Source organism: Scyliorhinus canicula, chromosome 1 (genome assembly GCF_902713615.1).
Source record: "Scyliorhinus canicula chromosome 1, sScyCan1.1, whole genome shotgun sequence".
Lineage (NCBI taxonomy): Eukaryota > Metazoa > Chordata > Chondrichthyes > Carcharhiniformes > Scyliorhinidae > Scyliorhinus > Scyliorhinus canicula.
Window position 1 is genome coordinate 239,742,036 of NC_052146.1, and position 19,667 is coordinate 239,761,702.

At 43.0% G+C, this 19,667-nt stretch overlaps 1 protein-coding gene across 4 annotated transcripts in view; it reads left to right on the forward strand.

Annotated features, from left to right (window-relative positions):
• The window catches only part of LOC119972755 (proteasome activator complex subunit 4-like), a 230,725-nt gene that overhangs the window by 54,015 nt on the left and 157,043 nt on the right, over window positions 1-19,667 (forward strand). For all 4 annotated transcript variants that reach the window (XM_038810083.1, XM_038810091.1, XM_038810102.1 and 1 more), the window contains 6 exons: window positions 40-114; window positions 1,962-2,084; window positions 5,679-5,771; window positions 8,869-9,134; window positions 16,809-16,995; window positions 18,111-18,200. In XM_038810083.1, the coding sequence (XP_038666011.1) occupies window positions 40-114; window positions 1,962-2,084; window positions 5,679-5,771; window positions 8,869-9,134; window positions 16,809-16,995; window positions 18,111-18,200 (834 nt within the window). The remainder of the gene's footprint in view (window positions 1-39; window positions 115-1,961; window positions 2,085-5,678; window positions 5,772-8,868; window positions 9,135-16,808; window positions 16,996-18,110; window positions 18,201-19,667) is intronic.

Consider the following 19,667-nt stretch of genomic DNA (forward strand, 5'->3'; position numbering starts at 1 on the left):
TAATTCATTGGAATTTTAAAATGTATTTTCTGTTGACAGAATTTGGTAAACCTGTTTGCACGTTTGGCTACGGATAACATTGGGTACATAGATTGGGATGAATACATTCCAAAGGTAAATTGCACTTTTGTGTTAAGGTGTATCAGTTAGTTTTTTTTTGTAGCTTGATGTTCTTTTTTTTTATCTAAATATTTTTATTCTCCTGTTTCACATTTTTGTCAAAATTTACAACAACAGATAATCAACAAATACAATGGCAATCCCGTAGCCAACAATCCCCCCCCCCCCGCCCCGGGCCACCTCCCCCAATGTTCGGCGTCACGGTGTCATCCAATTCATGAAAATGTATGATGAACAAGGTCCATGAGTTGTTGAGCCGTTCCATCTAATGTGTTGGGTACTCTGGATCCGTGGCGACTGTGTTTACCTCAGCAGTAACACATACAGGCTACCAACACTTGAAATAGTACAACACTATTTTATTAAGCTAGAAACTGTTGAACATACTTTCACTGTGGGTCGACACTATGTTAGATTAAACTAAAGACCTATGCCTATCCTAACCAGTCTGTGCACTCAGCACATGGTGAAGATCTGTGCTGCAAGCTGTGAGCTCTGTCCTTCTGAGAGGCTGCATCCTGAATGAGCGAGAAAACTGATGCGCTCTGTCTTCATAGTGAGTGTGCTCTAACTGGTGATTGGCTGCGGTATTGTGTGTGTTGATTGGTCTTGCTGTGTGTCAATCAGTGTGTGTGTCTGCACCATGATATACTGGTGTATATTATGACACCATCCTCCCCCCTCAACTTGAACTTTACTTCCTTGAGAGTTAAGGTCTCCAGCAGATCGCCACGCCGAGGCACAGTGCGGAGAAGCCAACCACCACCCCAACAGAATCCGCCTTCTAGCGATTAGCGCGGCGAAGGCCAAGACATCTGCCTCCGCACCCGCGTCCAACCCTGGCCGACCTGATACCCCGAATATGGCTTCCAGGGGACCCGGTTTGAGTCTCACGTGCCCACTTTTGAGATTACCTTAAAGACCTCCATCCAATACCTCTCCAGTTTTGGACAGGATCAAAACCTATCAATGTGATTAGTGCCCCCCCCCCCCGGCTCATAAACATCCTAAAGTCGGCTGATCCTTGCCCTTGAGGTACACCCTTCAACTGTATCAGCCCCAACTTTGCACACAAAGGTAATGCATTCACCCTCTGGAGCACCTCTAACCATGATCTCTCCTCAATATCTTCCCCCAACTCTTCCTCCCACTTCGCCTTAATCCTCTCTAGAGATACCTTATCTTCCCCCAGAATCACCCCATACACCGCCGACACCACCCCCTTCTCTATTCCCCCTGTTGTCAATATCCCTTCCAACAGTGTGGGAGCCGGCGCCATCGGAAAGCTTTGCATCTCCTACCTGGCAAAATTTCAGATCTGTATATACCTAAGCATCTCCCCCAGCTCCTCCAACTTCGCGAACCGGCATCCCAGAAACAAAAACGTGATGTTCTTAAGTAATTAAAAGTAGACATTGTAGAACGGTGGTGCAGTGGTTAGCACTGCTGCCTCGTGGCACCAAGGACCGGGTTCGAATCCGGCCCCGGGTCACTGTCTGTGTGCAGTTTACACATTCTCCCGTGTCTTTGTGGGTCTCACCCCCAAAATCCAAAAAGATGTGCATGGTTGGAGAATTGGCCAGGCTAAATTGCCCCTTAATTGGAAAAAATAATTGGGTACTCTAAATTTATTTATAAAAATAAAGTACTGATTGGTTCAGAATCTTTTTGCATTATTAAGGGTGTTCATTGTCAATGATCCAAATATTGGAAGAAAAGATGCTACCACAATTTTAATCCTGGTTTTGTTTGTTAATGATTTTGTTATCTTAAGTAAAACTAAATATCCAAAACTTGTGTTTAATATAACATTGCCTGGTGAATGCTTTGTGTTTTTACAGATTTTTACCAGAATTCTGAGGAGCTTAAATCTGCCTGTAGGAAGCAGCCAAGTTTTAATTTCCAAATATTTATCAAGTGCTTATGAAATTGGCCATGTGGCGGTTTGGATCTCTTCCATGCTGGTCAGTATTTAATGATGGACCTATTGTAATTCATAGAAAGTGTCTATAGATTTTATTGATAAATGCTAAGAAATATATTTAAGTATTTTATTTAAATTCATTTTTGTGGTGAAGAAGTTCTGTTGTACACTCATTTTATTTAATTGCTCCAACATAATTGTCCAATCAAACATGCTGCAATAGCATTATAATGTCAAATGTTTTTGTGAATGGGAAGAAGGAGGTGTTAATTATCCACAGCTAGTTTTATTAGACTGATCTGCTCCATTGTCCTCATTGTTAATAAGTAATCTTTTTCAGCAGTGATTGCTTTTGATTTTGTTACATGGATCCCTCAGGGATAGTGGGAATTGGAAGTCTTGCTTTTCAAGTTTATTGGTTTGGTTTATTGTCACGTGTATCGAGGTACAGTGAAAAGTATTGCCCTGCGTGCAGCTCAAACACATCATTCCGTACATGAAAAGAAAATACATAATAGAGTAGACATAAAATACACAATGTAAATACATAATCACAGGCATCGGGTGAAGATGTGTGAAGAGATCAATCCATAAGTCCATAAGAGGGTCTGAGTCTGGTAACAGCGGGGAAGAAGCTGTTTTTGAATCTGGTAGTGCATGTTCTCAGACTTTTGTATCTCCTGCCCGATGGAAGAAGTTGGAAGAGTGAGTAAGTTGGGTTGGAGGGGTCTTACCCGCTTTCCCAAGGCAGCGAGAGGTGTAGACAGTCAATCGATGGGGGACTGGTTCGTGTGATGGACTGGGCTGTGTTCACGATTCTCTGAAGTTTCTTGCGGTGTTGGGCCGAGCAGTTGCCATACCAGGCTGTGATGCAGCCAGATAGGATGCTTTCTATGGTGCACCTGTAAAAATAGTAAGAATCCGTGTGGACATGCCGAATTTCCTTAGTTTCCTATAGTCTCCGTTGTGCTTTCTTCGTCGTAGCATCGACGTGGGTGGGCCAGGACAGAGATTTGGTGATGTGCACACCTAGGAATTTGAAGCTGTCAACTCGCCCCTTTGATGCAGACAGTGGTGTGTACAGTGCTTTGCTTCCTGAAGTCAATGACCAGCTCTTTAGTTTTGCTGGCATTGAGGGAGAGAATGTTGTCGTTACACCACTCCACTATGGTTCTCTATCTCCCTCCTGTATTCTGACTCATTGTTGTTCGAGATCCGACCCACTGCGGTCGTGTTGTCAGCAAATTTGTAGATGGAGTTGGAGCCACATTTTGCCACGCAGTAGTGTGTGTGTACAGGGAGTATAGTCGGGGGCTAAGTAAGCAGCCTTGCGGGGCCCCGGTTTGAGGACCATTGTGGGGGGCGTTGTTGTTTATCCTTACCGACTGTGGACTGTGGGTCTGGAAGTCAAGAATCCAGTTACAGAGTAAGGAGCCAAATTCTAGATTTTGGATCTTTGATATGAGCTTGGTTGGGATTATGGTGTTGAAGGCAGAGCTGTAGTCAATGAATAGGAGTCTGATGTAGGAGTCCTTGTTGTTGAGATGCTCCAGGGATGGGTGTAGGACCAGGGAGATGGTGTCTGCTCTGGACCGGTTGTGGCAGTATGTGAATTGCAGTGGATTTGGCATTCTGGGAGTTTGGAGTTGATGTGTCTCAGGATCATGAACAGTTAAAGAACTGTTTCTGTAAGGAGAACAAATGTCTTACTCCTTGTTGTATACAAGTTACCAAAGCCTATTAACACTTATTCTTCATTAAATTGTTTGCTAAACATTTGTGGGATGCCCCTCATTTTCTTCCATAACTTTAGGAAATGTCAAGCGACTACTTCATGCAGGATAAAACTATTTATTCAGATTTATTAACAATGTAAATTGCAGAAGAACAAAGGTAGTTCAGGTACTGATACTGAACAGTAATTAAAGTTATGCACTCTATCAGCAGGGTTAAGCATTTTTACATAATACATCATCCATGATTCTCACTGCTCTTAGCAACAAGCCCTTAGATTGGTCTTTGATTGCAAAGATGTGAATTATTTCTGATGCAACTACAGTGTTGCATCTGCATAATGTTTTGAACATAGAAAAACGTAGGCACTTTGGAAAGCAAGACATGAACAAGTGCAAAGCCTTGGAGCTTATGACCTCAAGACTTTTATATTATCTTTAGAGGGTATACAATGCAGATTCGCCAAGATGAAATCAGAGTCAAAAGGTGAAGTTATGATGAGCTGCATAACTATGTCTTGTGTTTCCTTGAATTTAGAAGATTTAGGCGATCTAATTAAGAGGTTTAAAGCTAAAAGGAATTGACAGAACATATAAGAAAGTTATTTCATTTGATGGGGAAATTCAGAACCAAGAGGAACAATCTTATAATTAGAACTCAGCCATTTAGGAATGTAGCATATTTTCACATAAAGAGTAATAGGAAATCTGGGATTTTTTTGCCCAGGTCTGTAGATCCTCTGTCAATTGAAACATTCAAGACCAAAATCAACAGGGGTTGCTGGAATGTTAGAGGAGTAATATTAAACCAAGGTCCTGTCTTCCCTCGAAGATGATTGTCAAAGATCCCTGGCATTATTGTCCTGGGCATTATTTAACCTTCAGGCAACATCATTAAAGCAGATGATCTGATTGTCAATCTCGTGTCAGTTTTGGTGATCTTACAATGTACAAATTGACTACCTCATTACAAGAATAATTACATTTTATAACTACTCAATTGGCTATTAAGTATTTTGGGGATATGCTGAGGAAGTGGAAGGTGTTATAAAAATGTAAGCTCTCTGAGGTACAGTTATCAACGGACATGTATCAAAAGCATATAAATGAAAGGTCAGTCATGATCTAATTTTCGGATCCTTGGGCAGCACCTTCTAAACCCCTGACTGTTCCCATCTCGAAGGACAGGCAGCAGATACCTGCGAGCATCACCACCTGGTCATTCCCCTCCAAGTCACTCACCATCCTGACTTAGAAATATGTTGCCATTCCTCCACTGTCACTGGGTCACAATTCTGGGACTCCGTCCATAACAATACTGTACTTAACACCTCAGGAACTGCAGCAGTTCAATAAGGCAGCTTACCACTACCTTCTCAAAGCAATTAGGGATAGACAATAAATGCTGACCTAACCAGTGATGCTCATCCCTTAAATGCATTTTAAAAATTGACTGGCAGTAGGGATGAGAGGGATTGAATGGTCTATTCTTGTTTCTACCATTGACTTGTGAGGTGGGGGTGGTGAGAATTGCAGATGACAACATGGGATAAGCTTGATGGATCAATTGATCTTTTCCTGTCTATCATTGAAATATGTTCAGAAGGTATGGATGAAAGTTTCAATGATCAAGGAGATATTAGTCAAGTCCAGAAAAAGTGTCATTATGTAAGTACATGTTCCATTGTTCCACTATTTGTTATAGGATTAGAATTTTGTGTACTTTTCCATTATGAATTTGCCCATTATGGTTAGTAAAACAAATTTGAAGGATCAGAAAAGCAAAACCTTTTTCTGCAAAATGATTTCTGTTTTGAATTTTCAGTGTAAAATCTGGCATGTAGTTTGAACATCATGCTGTACAAACTGAATAACAACTTTGAAATCTTTCAATTTGATAGGGTGGTCCCAGTAAACTAGCACAGAAGCATCTGAGTGGATTTTTTAAAAGCATTGAATCGTTCTACCATCCTTCTAATAATGGGAGATGGTTGGTAGGTATTTCTGATTTTTATTACATCTGTGAAAATAAATGATAATGCAACAATGAGAGGCAGAGTGCTACCTGTTCAGTTGTTTAGTTATTTGAGTGGATGTTATCAGCTCCCTGTTCTCGACAGTTCATACAAAATGTGCAAACTATCCTAATAATGACTCCGTGGATGTGATGTAATATCTCAAGTACATTAACGGAACTCTGAACAGTAAAATAACTTTTAACGGGCCTGACATGATCTTTGTATGTTTTTATGTCACAAGTTCAGTAGGTTGAAATATCATTGACCAAGACCTTCTAAATATTGCTCAATGCCTAATTATTTCTGCTTCACCCTGAATTAAAACCCTACTGGACAGAAATGCTTGTCCGGCAGTGGTGCAAAATATGTGCTATTTGATTAGCTGCCTGTTGTATTCTGCACCAGATATTTCATTCCAGTATCTACAAATGGAACTGAAAATCAGGCACTTTGTAAATTGGGTGGCCAATCCAACATAGCTTGTTTTGTGAATTTCTATTGTAAGACCTAATATTTTCTCTTTTTAAACAACTGTGACCTCTAGGAGGTGCAGAGAAAATGCTACGCCTTGCATGGATGTTTAAATTTCTTTGAATTTAATTTCTATCTGTATTTACATGTCTGCATTAGCAGTGTACATTCTCCCCGTGTTGTACATTCTCCCTGTGTTCGCGTGGGTTTCATCCCGACAACCCAAAGATGTGCAGGGTAGGTGGATTGGCCAAACTAAATTGCCCCTTAATTGGAAAAAATGAATTGGGTACTCTAAATTTATATTAAAAAATATGTCTGCATTAGCAGTGAGTAGTGCTGCAACCAGGAAATAACTTAATTGCTGCAATAGATTTTGCAGATTTAAGCAACTTGCCTGCTCAATACACACCACAGCTAGAAATACTTGGTATTATATTGAATGCCGTAGATTGCAAGAATACTTGAGTATAGCAGAGAGATTTTAACGTTTTGTGTAATATTTCTCACAATATCTGGGTTCCCATCTTTTATAGGTTTTATTACTACAGGGATCCTCACTTGAATTTGTGGTTGTGTTCCTGAAAATCGTGACTTTTAAATGAAACTACTTTTAAGTTAACCATGGGTTCCCATAGGCTTCAATGTTAATGCTAATGTTCTTACCTGGGGAAAAACCCAATGTACAAATTGAAGTACTGTAACGTACGTGTGAAGTACTGTGCATTCCTCGGTGAAATAACTTGGAAAATAAAATAACTAACTAAATATGAAAGAAATACAGTACATGATATTAAATATTACACTCAACCTCAGGATTGTAAGTTTAGATTGATCAGGCTTCAGCTAGTGGCAAAAGTTGGTTGATGGAGAAAGCTGTTGGAATCCTGGGACTCTGCACTGACTAACTTCTGCCACTCGATGAAACTCGGGAGCTTCAGTTCGGAATTGGAATTAGCAATGAAGCCAGGAGCCGAACAGCTGAAAAGAGACCCTAGTAAGAACAGAAGATGGGAGATAAAGCCAGAGAGCAATGGGAGGCAAAATCAGTGGGTGGGGTGCGTAAAGGGGCAGAGTGGTGCAGAAAGGACTTAGGGCGAGAGCTGAAGTGCTGTGGGAAAGATTTGTACACAGGCATGCCACAGGAGAGGAAGTCTGTGGTAAACAGCTTTAAAGCAAAACTGGTAACGTTAAATGGATACACTGACACTGCTTCATTAACAATGTTAAAGTTACAAAATGTAAAGTAAGCCCATGTTAATTAGGGACTTAATGTAAATTGTTATGTCTAAAGCAATTATTTCCAGGAATTTATCATGCCCTATCTTTTCAAGGAGATAAATTGGTCATACCTTTGTTCATCCCTTAATGTTTTATAACAACCTTTCTGGTGTTGTAAAATTGGGATATAATCTAAACATTAAAAAGAATACTAACTATATGAACTATTACTTTATAACGAGATGCATTTTGATGGTAAATGACTAGTTTTCTGCCAGTTAGAAAAACAATAACTGCTTAAATTGTTTCTCTGTTTTTCTTTCTTTTCTCCCCCACCTTATTTTGATTCCACTTTTTGTAGTTGGGACCTTGGGGATTGTGCAGGGAAATTTCATACCATTTCCCAAGATCATGTGTTTGTAGCTTTTGCCTAGATGTTGTTGTATACTCTCTTCCTTTGCCTAGTTGATATTGCCTTCCCCAAAGGCTTTGCAGCAGGGGCTCTCCATAGCGCACTGTTTGAAAACCATGCTTTAGATGCTCTTGGGGCACATGCATTTCACTACTATGATGTTTTAACATTCACTGATACTCTGAGATTTTCTTTTCCTCCTCAATGTTTTTAAAATTGTCAGTGTTGTATGTGATTTTGTTAGTGGTTAAATCCCAGGCAGGAAATCACACTAAATAAATATTTCAGATATTTAGCTTTGGATACTAGGATCACAAGTAAAGTCTTAGAGATTTTCAGTCCAGAATAAATAATTTATTTAGCCCATTTTGCTTGTATTAATGCAAGCCTACAATGATCAACTCCACCTTGATTACCCCATTTTACCTTATACTCTTAATATTTGTGTATTTATATAATTCCTTATTATGTGTTGTGATTGATTTGGATTCTTTGCTAATGCATTTCCATACTTTAACCCATTTCACAGAAAAAAAATATTCCAGCTCCAGACTGACAACCTCTGGATGTTGCCAATTTAACTCTTTGGATAACCTACCAAGAGTTATATTTGACTTGTGTAATTTTGCACGTTTATATACTTCATTAGAAACACAAAAGGTGTTTTATTAATAACCAAAACTATACAGAGGCCTGCTGCCCTAGTGCAGACTCCCGGCTGCCCCAGTCCCTACATGTCTTCTAGATGTTTTCTGCCCAAGAGAAGCGTCATCCCGTGTGATGATTACCCACACTCCGTCCCAATTGGCCCCTTTTACTGCTGTGTTGCCCTTGGAAGAAACATTACCACAAATCACCACAACTTTTATTTTTTATCAGAAGTGTTTTATCAGAATTCCTCATCATTCATGTGCATCCTCTTCGTTCCTCATTGTTATTGGATTAGGAATTGTTTTTATTTTAAAACAGATGAAACTGATGAAGCTGTTACAACGGTTGCCTGCTAGTGTTGTGAGAAGACTGCACAGAGAACGATACAAAAAGGAAACCTGGCTAAACATCATACCAGATAGCCATAAACTGACTGACCAGGACATTACTGATTTTGTGGAAAGCATCAAACAACCTGTACTGCTTGCTATGTTCAGTAAGACTGGGAGTCTGGAGGCTGCTCAGGCCCTTCAAAATCTGGCTCAGATTCGTCCAGAGCTTGTTATCCCACCAGTACTTGAAAAGTAAGTCTTTAATTTAGGCCTTTCTGTTTTATGATGGCAGCAATTGACTTAATTATTCGTATAACATTTATGGAAGCAGTAACTTAGAATCCCTACAGTGCGGGCAGCGTGGTGGCGCAGTGGTTAGCACTGCTGCCTCACAATGCCGAGGGCCCGGGTTCGATCCTAGTCCCAGGTCACTGTCCATGTGGAGTTTGCACATTCTCCTTGTGTCTGCATGGGTCTCCTCCTCACAATCCAAAAGGATGTGCAGGGTAGGTGAATTGGCCACGCTAAATTACCCCTTAATTGGAAACAAAGAATTGGGTACCCTAAATTTTTTTTTTAAAAATCCCTACAGTGCAGACAGAGGCCATTCTGCCCATCGAGTCTGCACCAATCCTCTGAAAGAGCACTCTACCCAGACCCACTTCTCTGCCCTATCCCCGTAATCTATTGGTTGTAACCAATTCACCTCACCTGCATATCATCAGACTTGGGGGAAACTGGAAACCCAAGCGGACACTGGGGGAAACGTGCAAATTCCCCACAGTCACCCAGGTCTGAATTGAGAGCAGGTCCCTGGCACTCTGAGGTCGCAATGCTAGCCACTGTGCCACCCTCTTGGTGCAATTTTTAATGGTTTTTTTTAAATAATGTGTTCATATTCCCTGAAATCTGCTTAAAATAAATGTGAAATAGAATTAAGGTTAAAAAAAATTGTTTCTGAAATAACTAAATGATGCAGATCTTAAGTGCAAAAGTATACTATGCCACAATTGTATAGTAGTAGTTGTGCTTTGTAACTCATACAATGAATTCTAGTGTTAACTGGGATATAAATAACCAAATTATGTATTTTTTCTGCAAGGAAGGATCATGTTTTCGAAATTTTGCCACTGAAAAGATCCCTGATATCAGGACCTAGACCTTGATGGACAGGGCACAATTTGAAATTTGCAGATGATATGAAACTTGGAACTATTGTGAACCATGAGGAGGATAGTGATATAGGATATAGATAGGTTGATGGAATGGGTGGATAAATGGCAGATGAAATTTAAAGCAGAGAAGTGTGAAGTGATTCATTTTGGTAGGAAGGATGCATAGAAACAATATCAAATAAAAGGTACAATTCTAAAGGAGCTTCAGGAGCAAAGGAACCTCAGTATATGAGTGAATAAATGATTGAAGGTGGGGGACAGGTTGATAGAGCATTATTAAAGCCTACAGCAGCCTGGGTGTTTATCAATTTGGACATAAAGCCCAAAAGTGAAGAACTTGTATTAAGCCTGTCTGAAACTCAGGTTGGGCATCAGCTGGGATTTAATGTCCATTTCTGGGCACCAAACTGGCAAAGATGGGATGGGATCCATCCAGGGATGAAGAGCCTCCCCGAACAGTCGACAGAATGTGGCGACAAGGGTTTTTTCACAGTAACTTCATTTGAAGCCTACTTGTGACAAGCAATTTTCATTCATTTTTCATTTCAAGAACCTAATTTCTACAGATTGGAGAAGTTGGGACCATTTTTCTTGGAGAAAATAAGGTTAACAGGAGACTGGATAGAGGTTTTCAAAATCATGAGTGGTCTGGGCAGAGTGGATAGGGTGAAGCTGTTCCTGTTGATAGGAGGTTTGAGAACCAAAGGACACAGGTTTAGGGTAATTGGCAAAAGAAGCAATGATGACATGAGGAAAAGCTTTTTCATGATGTCAGTGGTTAGGATCTGGAATGCATTGTCAGAGAGTGTGGGGAAGGCCAATTCGGTTGAAGCTTTCAAGAGGTAATTGGATCATTATCTGAAAAGGAAACAATTGCAGGACTATGGGGGACAGGGGCGAGGACTAGGTGGCATACTCCTTCAAAGGCCCAGTATAGACATGACTGGCCGAATGATGACCTATGTTAACGTTCTTATGATTTGAAATCATTGACTGAATATACACTGACACAGGTTTTAAAATGCTCAAAGGCTGGACGTTGAAGTGTTTTTTCTTCAAGGACTGAAAACAAAATAGCTTGTTGTTAGCCTTTCTTGGTAATGAGCACATCTTAGCCATCATATTGGGAGGCCATTTGTAATGACCTCCGATTAGCATTATTGGTTGGCCAATTGGAGTATGAGCTACCTCAATGATAGCTCATTGAAGGGGCCCATATAAGCACCTGTGTAGGCTTTGTGATCCAGTCTTAAGTTGACTGGAATGCTAGCAGCACTGTTGGAGCTGCTCTTGTATATAGTTATTGGCAATAAATATTGGTGTGGTCACGGGACTCCTGCCTCCTGTGGATTATTACAGTGGCGACGAGGTAAACAAAGAACTTTGCGGAGACCAGCTGCCGCACTCGGAGGGTAAGCCTTGCTATTTCAAAAATGCTGTTTTTTGGGAGGTTAGATGCATTCGACCCGACTATTGAGGACTGGTCCCAGTATGTGGAGAGAATGTGTTACTTCTTCCGGGCCAATGATATAACTACGGACGAAAGGAAACTGGTTATCCTGCTGTCGGCGTGTGGACCCTCCGCTTTCGCCATTATACGTAGTCTAACTTGTCCCGATGCGCCGGACACAAAACCTTTCCAAGAATAAACGGAATTGGTGAAAGAGCACTACGACCCAAAACCACCCTTCATTTTGCGTAGGTACAGATTCTACACAGCGAAGCGGGAAGACAGGGAGTCGGTCACGAATTTCTTGACCCGCTTGAGAAGGCTGGCGGAAAAATGTGAGTTCGGCCCGACGCTAAATGAAATGCTTCGGGACCGGTTAGTGTGTGGCATAAACGACCTCACAATACAGAAGCGCCTGTTGGCGGAAACGCAGCTAGACTGCAGGCAGGCGGCACTGTCCCTAGAAAAGGCAGCAAGTGGGGCGCAGGAACTACAGGGCACGCCAATGGAGGTAGATACCTGTGAAAGGGACTACCACAACGGGTCCAGTTACCAGATAGCCGCTCTCAGGAAAGGTCTGAGGAATAGAGGGCCAAAGGAAAACCCCAGAACTGCCCCCAAGTCTGCTAGGACTAACTGGAGACAGAGGGAAGTACCGGCTGAGGCTCCCCCAACAGAGAAGGACCGTTTCTGGCACCAGACAGAGTGGGGTAACAGCGACAGAAACCCTAGAAGGAGGTGGCAAAAGAGGAATAGCAGGTGGGGACGCAGGAAAGTACACAACCTAGACGCCCCATCCTTCTCCGAAGGGGAACAATTATATAATATTGCGATGACGAAAGCAGAACCTATTAAGATTACCCCACGGGTAAACGGTCGGCTGTCAATAATGGAAATAGACACGGGGGCGGCCGTATCGGTAATGGGAGTGGCAGCGTTTTAAAAAATCAAAGATGGACTCCAGCCACTAACCCTAACAAAAACATCGACAAAACTTTAAATCTACACGGGGGAACCCCTGGAAGTTCTAGGCACGACTCATGTATCCGTGGAATATGAGGAACAATTGCTCAGATTACCGTTGACGATAGTAGAGGGCTCCGGACCGAGCTTAATTGGACGGAACTGGCTGAAAGATCTAAAATTAGATTGGATGAAAATTTTCCAGAGTGGAAGCGGGCAGTTGAGTGGAGTACTCCGAAAATACCCGGAGGTCTTCCAAGAAGGTTTGGGGGAAATCATAGGCGCCAAAGCAACTTTGCACGTGGGCCCAGAAGCCCTTCCGAAATTTTGTAAGGCCAGGGCGGTACCTTTCGCGTTAAGGAAGAAAGTAGAGGCTGAAATAGAAAGGTTACGGCGCGACGGCATTATCAGACCAGTACAGTTCTCGGAATGGGCAGCGCCAGTGGTACCAATTCTGAAGCCAGACGGCTCGATACGTCTCTGTGGAGATTTCAACAGATGGTAAACAAATACGCACTGCTGGACAAATACCCGATCCCGAAAATAGACGACCTATATGCCAAATTGGCAGGTGGGCTTTTGTTCACGAAACTGGACATGAGCCACGCCTACCTGCAGTTAAAACTGGACAAGGACTCCCAGAAGTTTGCTACGATCAACACCCTGCAGGGCCTTTTTCGTTATACTAGGCTACCTTTTGGAGTGTCATCAGCCTGCGCTATATTCCAGCATACGATGGAAAATATTCTGCAGGGACTACCGCAGGTGGCGATTTATTTGGACGATGTCTTAATCACGGGTAGGACGAACAGGGAACACTTAAGGAACGTGGAGGAAGTGCTCAGGCGTTTCGCAAAGGCAGGCGTACGGCTTAAAAGAGAAAAATGTGTTTTTCTGGCCCCACAAGTGGCGTACCTGGGATATAAAGTAGACGAGTCGGGCTTACACCCATTGGAAGACAGAGTAAGGGCAATAAAAGAAGCTCCAGCTCCCACCAAGGTCCAGGAGCTACGATCATTTCTAGAGTTGGTAACCTATTATGGCAAATTTATTGAAAATAGGGCGTCCATCCTAGAACCCCTCCACCAGCTACTACAAAAAGGGCAAGACTGGAAATGGTCCGCCCGCCAAAACCAAGCATTTAGGGACATTAAGGAACAGCTGTCATCCGAAAATGTCCTAGAGCATTATGACCCAAGGAAGGAGTTGGTGGTCACTTGTGACTCATCCCCTTACGGGGTAGGAGCTGTCTTAGCCCATAGAGGAAGGAATGGGGAAGAATAGCCTATGCTTAGAGGACCTTGGCGATGGCTGAGAGGAAGCACGCCCAAATCGAGAAGGAAGGACGGGCGGTGATATTTGCAGTAAAAAAATGTCACCAGTATCTGTACGGGCGGAAATTCACCATAGTGACGGACCATAAGCCGTTATTAGGGTTATTAAAAGAAGACAAGTCAATACTCCCGATTGCATCAGCTAGAATCCAGCGCTGGGCGTTGCTACTGGCGGCATATAGATACGTTCTGGAGCACAGACCGGGAACACGAGTAGCAAATGCAGATGCTTTGAGCAGACTTCCCCTCCCGAACTCCCCGCCGCTAATACCGAAAGTAGAGGAGACAGTAATGACTCTAAATTTTTTGGACACCCTACCAGTGGATGCACAACATATTCGGTTAGGGATGCAAAAATACCCAGTTTTAGCCAAAATGAAGCATTTACTGCTAACAGGGGAACTGGAAAGACCCAGGGGAGCCCCAGATGCACCCATATTGGAGCAGAAGGGACCAAATAACCGTTGAAGACGGTATCCTATTATGGGGAGCCCGGGTAATAGTCCCAGCTCAGGGCCGTCGGGCAATCTTAACCGAGTTACATCACGGACACCCAGGGGTGTCTAAAATGAAGATGCTAGCTCGAAGCTACGTTTGGTGGCCAGGATTGGACACAGACATAGCAGCCTTGGTATGTCGGTGCCAGGAGTGCCAACAGGGGCAAAGAGTGCCACCCAGCTGTGCCATTACACCCGTAGGACTGGCCAGGCAGACCGTGGACCCGCCTGCATATTGACCACGCCAGCCCTTTCATGGGCTCAATGTTTTTGTTGATAGTGGACGCCCACTCCAAATGGTTGGACGTCCACCGGATAAACACGGCAAGCACAGCATCGACAATCGAAAAGCTCAGGGCCTCGTTTGCAACGCATGGACTTCCGGAGGTATTGGTGTTGGACAACAGAACGGCATTCACAAATGGGGAATTTGGAAAATTCCTAAAAGAAAATGGAGTCCGCCACATCAAAACGGCCCCTTACCATCCAGCGTCCAACGGCCTGGCAGAGAGAGAGGTCCAGACACTAAAAGCGGGACTCGAGAAGCAGCCGGCAGCGTCAATGGACACAAAGCTCTCCCGCTGGCTGTTTGATTACAGGACCACACCGCATTCCACAACGGGCATACCGCCAGCTGAACTCTTAATGGGAAGGCGGCTGCAAACGAGGCTGAGTCTCCTTTTCCCAAATTTAACGGGGAAAGTGGAGAAACAACAGGAGGCCCAACGCAGGGGGCTTGATAATAGTCGGCAGCAGAGACATTTCCAGGTGGGGGCACCGGTTTGGGTCAAGAATTATGGGAATGGACCAACGTGGGTCAAAGGCACGATAGTCCCAAACAGGGCCCATATCCTATGAAGTTTCGATAGGAGGTAAGGTGCTGACAAAACACCTAGACCAAATAAGGGCAGCGGAACCACACCTGGAGGCAGGCGAAGCAGGACCGCCTCAAGCTGGGATAGCCCAGACGGAAAAGATACCCAAACCCCAGCCCCGAGCAATTTCTCCAGACCCCGTCATCCAGTCGTCAGAGTCGGAGATGGACACGTTTGACGAGGCCGCTGCGACACCTCTCCCCGAGGAGGAGGAAGAACAACTTCCAAGAGGTCATCAAGAAAAAGATGGGCACCTATAAGGTACACCCCGCCCACGTCGGAGAACGACCCGGCGGACGACACAGAGGTGACAGACCCGGACATGAGGAGCAGAAAGAAGCTCAGAGGAATCCCAGCTGGCAGGAATTCCTCGGACCTTGGGTGGGGAGGGGTGTAATGACCTCCAGTTAGCATTATTGGTTGGCCAATTGGAGTATGAGCTCCCTCAATGATAGCTCATTGAGGGGGCCCATATAAGCACCTGTGTAGGCTTTGTGATCCAGTCTTAAGTTGACTGGAATGCTAGCAGCACTGTTGGAGCTGCTCTTGTATATAGTTATTGGCAATAAATATTGGTGTGGTCACGGGACTCCTGCCTCCTGTGGATTATTACAGTGGCGACGAGGTAAACAAAGAACTTTGCGGAGACCAGCTGCCGCACTCGGAGGGTAAGCACTGTTGGAGCTGCTCTTGTATATAGTTGTTGGCAATAAATATTGGTGTGGTGACAGGACTCCTGCCTCCTGTGGATTATTACACCATTAGTCCCCGATGTTTTGCTGCATTTGTTTGGCATATGTCTGGTCTCTGTTAATATAGAGATAAAGACAGAGACAAACTTTAACTGTTAGTCGTGTTTTTTTTTAGCAGAAAGCTGTGGGAAATGCTTTGGTCTTGGTTAAAAAGGTTAGAATGCAAGAGGATATTTCTAAGTTATTTTGTTTAAGATAAGAAAGACGTGAGATTGATCATCATTGTTGCTTCATATGTTCACGTAGTAATAATAATACCCTTTTATTGTCACAAGTATGAAGTTACTGTGAAAAGCCCCAGGCGCCACATTCCGGCATCTGTTCGGGTAAGCTGGTATGGGAATTGAACCCGCGTTCCTGGCCTTATTCTGCATCACAAACCAGCTGTCTAGCCCACTGAGCTAAACCAGCCTACCTGGCTTCACTTCATCAAATGGTTTATGGTTTGCCTTCAAAAAGAGTGGGAGGGTGCACGTGGTGAAGCACGATAGAGACATGATTTTTCCCTTCAGATAATGGTATATATTGTTATATGTTGAGTTATGCTATTGTCATGTTAGAAATTGGGCCTTATGGCACACAAAAAGTGCATGATGTTTCTTAAGGGAGTAATTATCTCTCTCTACGAGGAGAATATCTAAAACAAGACAAACTTTTAATGCTACCTTTAGGCAATTAGTTTGACTACTTGCATGTCAGTGTTAATGGAGACCTACAGAATCCAAATTACCCCATGGTTTAACGGAAAGAGCGACAGAGGGTGGAAATTACCATCATTTGATATCTTTAGTTGCAGTAGATTAATTTATTTCTTTGTATTATACATTATAATCACACATCCAGCTTTTAAACATGACTTCTGCTTATTTTTGATCTTCAGAACGTATCCTGCGTTACAGACTTTGACAGAACCTCACCAACTTACAGCGACCCTAAGCTGTGTGATAGGAGTTGCACGCAGTTTGGTCTCTGGAGGGAAATGGTTCCCTGAAGGCCCAACACACATGCTACCTCTATTAATGAGAGCCCTACCCGGTGTGGACCCAAATGATTTCAGCAAATGCATGGTATATTAGTGCTGTATTCTTAGATTATATGCATAGATGTATGTGGAATTAAATAAAACATTTTCGGAGTTATTTTTGGTAACCTTTTCTTGCACCAAATGCTGTTCGCCCACCGTTCCTGTTCTCGTTGACCACTACTGGCTCCCTGTTAAACACTATCCAAATTTTAAAGTTATCATGCTCATTTTCAAATCCCTCTGTGGCCTAACCCCTCCCTATCTCTTACCACCTCATCTGCAGCTCACCTAATTTTACCCTCAAGAAAATTCTTGATTTTAATGCCTCCATTATTGGTAAGAAGTCTTACAACACCAGGTTAAAGTCCAACATGTTTGTTTCAAATCTAGCTTTCAGAGCACTGCGCCTCCTTCAGGTGAATGGATTTACCTGAGGAAGGAGCAGTGCTCTGAAAGCTAGTGTTTGAAACAAACATGTTGGACTTTAACCTGGTGTTGTAAGACTTCTTACTGTGCTCACCCCAGTCCAATGCTGGCATCTCCACTCCGTTATTGGTGGCTGTGTCTTCAACAACTGAAGCCCGATGCAGTGGAATTCCCTCCCTAAACCTCTCCCCACTTCTCTACCTCTTTCTCTCACTTTAAGACGCCTTCAAATCCATCTCTTTACCAGATTTCTGGTCATCTGCCGTAATATCTCCTCCGTGACTTAGTGCCATAATTTGTATAATAATGCCCTTGTGAAACTCCTTGCGATGTTTTATTTTATTATGTTGAAAATGCTACATAGATATCTTGTGATTGAAGAAATTAAATTAAGTGCACTGGAAATTGTGGTCGGGGTTTTGATGAATTGCAGTTACAGAAGTGAAGGAATTGTTATTGTGTACCAGTATACGCAAGAAATAGCTTGTTATTCACGGATACTGGTGGTTATCATATTAGTCTAACTGTATTCCAAAATGCCAGCAGAAAAATAGCCCACATAGACAAAGGGTAGTTGCTTTTGGATATCATTGTTGTTTTAATTTTTTTACCGTTGCTTTTCGAGAAAACAGGGGTCTCAACACATCTTAAGAAGAGTTGTATTTTTGGTAACTGATTTGTTTTAAATTAGTTATTAAACTTTTTTTTAAAAAGTATATTATTTCCATATAGATCACATTCCAGTTTATAGCAACATTTTCTACTCTTGTACCTTTGGTGGACTGTTCATCTGTTTTGCAAGAGAGAAATGATCTATCTGAGGTAAGCTCATTTCATAAACATTAAAAGTGTTTTGTCTTGAAAGCAAGTTAAAGCTTTCGGAAAACTGAGCGATATGAATTTTAATTGCTGCTTATTAGCCCCTAACCTAGCTGTTCCAGTTTCAGCTACAACATTGGCATTTATCCACAATGTGTAAAATTGCCCAGGTGTGCCCTATACACAAAGCAGGACAAATCCAACTCCGCCAAATACCGCCCTATCAGTCTGCTCTCAATCATCAGTAAAGTGATGGAAGGGTCATCACAGTGCTATCAGGCGGCACTTACTCAGCAATAACCTGTTTACGGATGCTCAGTTTGGATTCTGACATGGTCACTCAGCTCTTGACCTCATTCCATCCATGGTTCAAATTTGGACAAAATTTGGGCTCAAGAGGTGAGGCGAGGGTGACTGCCCTTGACATCAAGGCAGCATTTGATTGCGCATGGCATCAAGGCAGCATTTGATTGCGCATGGCATCAAGGCAGCATTTGATCGAGCATGGCATCAAGGAGTTCTAGCAAAACTAGAGTCAATGCGAATCAGGGGAGAAGTCTCCACTGATTGGAGTCATACCTAGTACAAAGGAAGATGGTGTAGTTGGAGATCAGTCATCAGTCCAGGGATATCATGGCAGGAGTTCCTCAGGTTAATGTCCTGGGCCCAACCATCTTCAGCTGCTTCATGAATGACCTTCCTTCCAAGGTCAGATGTAGGGATGTTCACTGATGATTGCACAATATTCAGCTTTCGCGACTTCTCGGACATTGAAGCAGCCCAATGCAGCATGACCTCGACAATAATCAGGCTGGGGCTAACAACGGGAAGTAACTTTCAAGCCCCACAAGTGCCAGGCAATGGCTATCTCCAATAAGAGAGAATCAAACCATCGTCCCTTCACATTCAATGGCATTACCCTCACTGAATTCCCAACTATCAACATCCTGGGGTTGCCATTGACCAGAAACTACTCGACCAGCCATTTAAATACTGTGGCTACAAGAGCAGGTCAGAGGCTAGGAATCCTGTGACAAGTAACTCACCTCCTGACTCCCCAAAGTCTGTTTACCACTTACAAGTCAGGAGTGTAATGGAACACTCCCATGTGCCTGGATGAGTGCAGCTCCAGCAGCAGTGAAGAAGCTCAATACCATCCAGGACAAAGCCAGTTGATTGGCACCCCTTCTACAAATATTCATTCCCTCCACCACCCACACACAGGAGCATAAATACTGGTTCCATCTTTTTTTCTACAATAAAGTATAATGAAAACTTTGAACCAACTTAAAGCCAATTCCTCCTCTCACTGTAAAATCTGAGGAGCACACAGATTGTTGGGTTAATTCAAGGCAGGAGAGAAGGGTCAATGGTCAAGACAGAGGGCGAGGTTTGGGGCATCAGTGGTTTTATTTGACTGCATACGTCAAGTTAAGACGGGATTGGGTTTGTGTGTAGTGCCTCTTGCAA